This window comes from Tupaia chinensis, unplaced genomic scaffold (genome assembly GCF_000334495.1).
Source record: "Tupaia chinensis unplaced genomic scaffold, TupChi_1.0 Scaffold144602_1, whole genome shotgun sequence".
NCBI lineage: Eukaryota > Metazoa > Chordata > Mammalia > Scandentia > Tupaiidae > Tupaia > Tupaia belangeri.
The window spans coordinates 1,256,917-1,260,585 of NW_006204462.1; the positions used below are offsets into that span (position 1 = coordinate 1,256,917).

The 3,669-nt window shown below is 62.2% G+C and overlaps 1 protein-coding gene across 1 annotated transcript in view; it reads right to left on the minus strand.

Moving 5' to 3' along the window:
- Positions 1-3,669, minus strand: part of RBPMS (RNA binding protein, mRNA processing factor) — a gene marked incomplete at its 5' end in the record, with an annotated part of 29,303 nt that overhangs the window by 23,819 nt on the left and 1,815 nt on the right. Inside the window, 1 exon segment of the mRNA XM_014583712.1 lies at positions 2,749-2,811. Within this exon segment, the coding sequence (XP_014439198.1) occupies positions 2,749-2,811 (63 nt within the window).

Consider the following 3,669-nt stretch of genomic DNA (forward strand, 5'->3'; position numbering starts at 1 on the left):
GAGTGTGTGTGTGTCCCCGTCCTCCACAGTTTCCGGCGTGTGCAGGGGCCCTGGCTGGCCGACCCGCGGTGCTCTCTGGAGGTGAGCTGGCCGTGTCTCTGGACAGGGAACTGCGGAGGGACAGGGAAGCAGAGCCGGGGCTCTTCAGGCGCCAGGTCAAGGTCAGGAGCAGGATGGTTCTGGCCTGTGAGCGATGGTGCTTGCTCGAATGTCAGGAATTTACGCGGCGGGACGGGGCTCTTTTCCTGGTCAGTTGTCGGTTTGACGGTGACACTGTCAAGTGCAATTTCTCTGAGTGCCCGTGGCCAGTGCTGGCGCATGGTCCCGCGTCTTCAGTGGAGGAAAGCGAGCCGCGGACGTGCTCAGTCCCTCTGCGTCTGCCCTTTGGCTCCGAGGGTAACTGCCCGTCCCTTTCAGAGCGAAGCTTGTCAGCTCTGGCCCGAGCCTATGGAGACCTTGAGGAACCGTGTCCCCTGCAAGTCATGGAACGAGCGTCCGAGGAGAGCCTGCCCCGCTCCTGTTAGCAGGCAGGACACCCGTCTAGGGCCGGTTGGCGGAAGCTGCCAGTGCAGAGAAGGGCCAGCAGACCCCAGAAGAGGCGCCATACGTCGGGGAGGTTCCCAGCACTCAGACCCACTGCCAAAGGACCCTGGCCCGCCACCTCTACTCAAGCGGTGACACTGCACAACAAGGAGCAAGGAGGGCAGGGGCACGGGGGCGGCGTGACTGCAGAGTGACCCAGGAGTTCCGCCCGGGTCTCTCCCACGGGAACAGAAGACGGGCTCACAGGGAGACCTAAAGCCCAGGGACATCGCAGCGTCCATGTGGGCAGAGGTAGAAGCCACCCAGCGTCCGAGAGCAGACAGCGCAGTGTGACCTGGCCACAGGACAGCACCATGTGCTAAATTCGACAGCCAGGGACAGGGGACAATAGGGCACTGCTCCCCAGGACCGGGTGGCCCTCGAGGCTCCCGGGGCCGCAGGGCGGGGGCCCAGGCTGCTTGTGCTCACTCCCAGGGGCTTCCTGGCCTTCTCGGGTCCCCAGTCAGGGTTCCACCAGCTGTCTCCTGGTGTCCCGGCCATGATCGCAGCTTCCAGCCTCACCCCCATCAGTACGGAAAGGAAAGGCCGGGCACAGAATTCAGACAGGTGCCAAGGCCGAGAACGGCTGGAGGCCTGCTGCGAGGTCCGGTCTAGCGGGTTTCTAGGCCTGCGGCGTACAGGGACCAATGAGAGCCTGAAGGAAGTGTGGGGAGGGGCTACCCTGGGCCTAATTTGGAGGTTTTGCTGCAAAAACAACATTCACGGTATTATTTTAGGTCTGAGTAACCCCTTGACAACTTCATTCCACCCGAGCACGTTTTTCCACACCAGGAACTGGTCTGACTGACCGGGGCACCGTCCAGGGCTGCAAGGGGACAAGGGACTCAAACCGCCACCGCCCAGGAGACAGCCCGCACCAGCACGGGCAGGGACGAGGGGGCTCACTTCGTGCCGCCTGCCGGCCTGCACTTCTCGGCAGTGGAATGAGACATTGTTGCTCTCCCCAGGGGGATTTGGGGAACACGTTTTTTAAAAAACCTTAAGATGATACATTTGCACAAGGTGGGCCCTGCCCTGCTCTGCCCCTCCTCCGTCGCCCATCCTGGGAGTGCTTGGTGGCCAGCCTCAGCACAGGCCCTGCTGAGCTGGACCGCGGCCTTGAGGAGAGAGGCTCCCATGCCCTCTCTGCAGGAGCAGGGGGCGGGCACTGCTGGTCCTGGGGCTGCCCGGGGGACTGGGTCCTGGATGACCAGGACAGGAAGAACCTCTACATAGCAAGACCCTGGCAAAAACACACATCCTTTCTCTCTCCTTTAAAATTTATTTTTATACTTCAAATTTTGCCATAGGCGTGTGGATTGACAAGGCGGCCTGGCCCCTTCCACCAAACCAATGCCTGGAGCTGACAGAATGGATCCTGCCAGGACGTTCCCCGAGTCGGCCCTCGGCACCCGCACTGCGCCCCTCCTCGGCTCCCCTCCCCATCAGAGGGGGACGTCTGGGGACGCGGGCTAAAGCTTCGACATTCAGGGCAGACGGGATCCCCCAACAGACTCAGGCTCCGCACAACCACGACAAACCAAGATCACTGTGTACAGAACAGACTCACGCGGCGTGTTTCAACCCACCAGAATAAAGACTGACTGTTCAAAACAGAGGTTAAGCCACCCTCCCGACGGGAGGGCACAGGAGGTGAGAAAGGCCCGTCAGCTGCGCGCGGTGCGGGCGTTAGCCTGAGGCCGGCCACGCGATGTCCCAGCCAGTGCTGTCTCTGGAGAAGGCAGCACTACCGGCTCGTCTCCCACACAGTTCAAGTGCCGCCTGCACGACCATGGGCCGGGAGCCCGTTGGGGGACGCCGGCACAAGGCGTCCTCATTTTTTTTAAGGAACTGCTTATTCAATTTTATTTGCCATTGTCATTTATTTTTTAATTTGACCAGAGACACAGAGCAAGAGGAAGGATAAGTGAGAAAGCGAGCCGCCAGGTCCAGGACTCGAACCACGGCTGGCTGTGTGGGAGTCCAGCCCTTCACCGCCATGCTACCTGCCAGCCGTTCCGGGGTCACCTGCACATCTGACCAGCCCTGGGAAAGTTCCCACAAGGGCTTGAGCAAGGAGTCCCTACCTGCTGGGTCACGCAGCCACGCTCCTTCCCGGGACTTCCCGCCCTGACGGAGCCCCGCGACCACGGAGCTGGTACTCACGTTCAAGGCGTTCTTTGCAGCTTCTGCTTCCGAGCGACTGTCGAAACTCACGAACCCTACGGGCTGGAGAGAGAAAGAGCAGGGGGAAAGAAGCTGGGGCTGCCGCTCTCGGTCAGGGACGAGGTCAGACAGGAGATCTGGAATTCAGAAGTGACCAGAAGCAGTGGGCAGACAGGGCCAGTCCCAAGGGCTGAGACTCGGGCCTCGCCCAATGTCTAGCCCAGTCGGGGACGGTGAGGGGCGTTCCTCAGGGGCGCGGGGAATCCTGAGCACACCTGGACGTGGCTGCAGGTGAGACCGTGGGGAGAGGGCACAGGAGGCTGTGCCCCCTCCATCACGCCTCTGTGCCGCTCCTTCACCGGCTACCCCCGAAGAACTGCCACCCTGCAGCCACGACCAGAGTGAAACCACACTGCACACATCCCTGCTCAGACCCCGAAGGAGGCCGACAAAGCCCTGCTTACTTGGGTACGGACACGCGGCTCGAGCGAGCGGGGCGTCCTGGGCTGTGTGCCTTTCAGCCCACAGGTGCCTGCAGCCCACAGGTTCCTTGGCTCGCAGGGGAAGGTGCCGGGGTGTGGGACCACCCCACCTCCCCATGTGGCTCCACTGGGACGTGGGATGCGGGACGTGGGAGCTGCCTGCGGCCACTAAGGCTCTGAGAGACGGCACACGCTTCTCCCTCTGCTGCTGCCATGGCTGCTCCCCTGCCCTTGCGACCTCAGGGGAGGGCCAGGGATACAGTGAGTCTGGAAACGGAGGCGACCGCTTCCTGGCCTGTACACCTGTGCCCGTCCACCGCAGCGAGCATGCAGTGTCTGCCTTGTTCTGGGACGACCCCACACATTGGCTGGAGATGAGGGGCACGCAGCACCTCGCACCTCCCTGGGCCGGCCCTGACTGAGCACACACACACACACC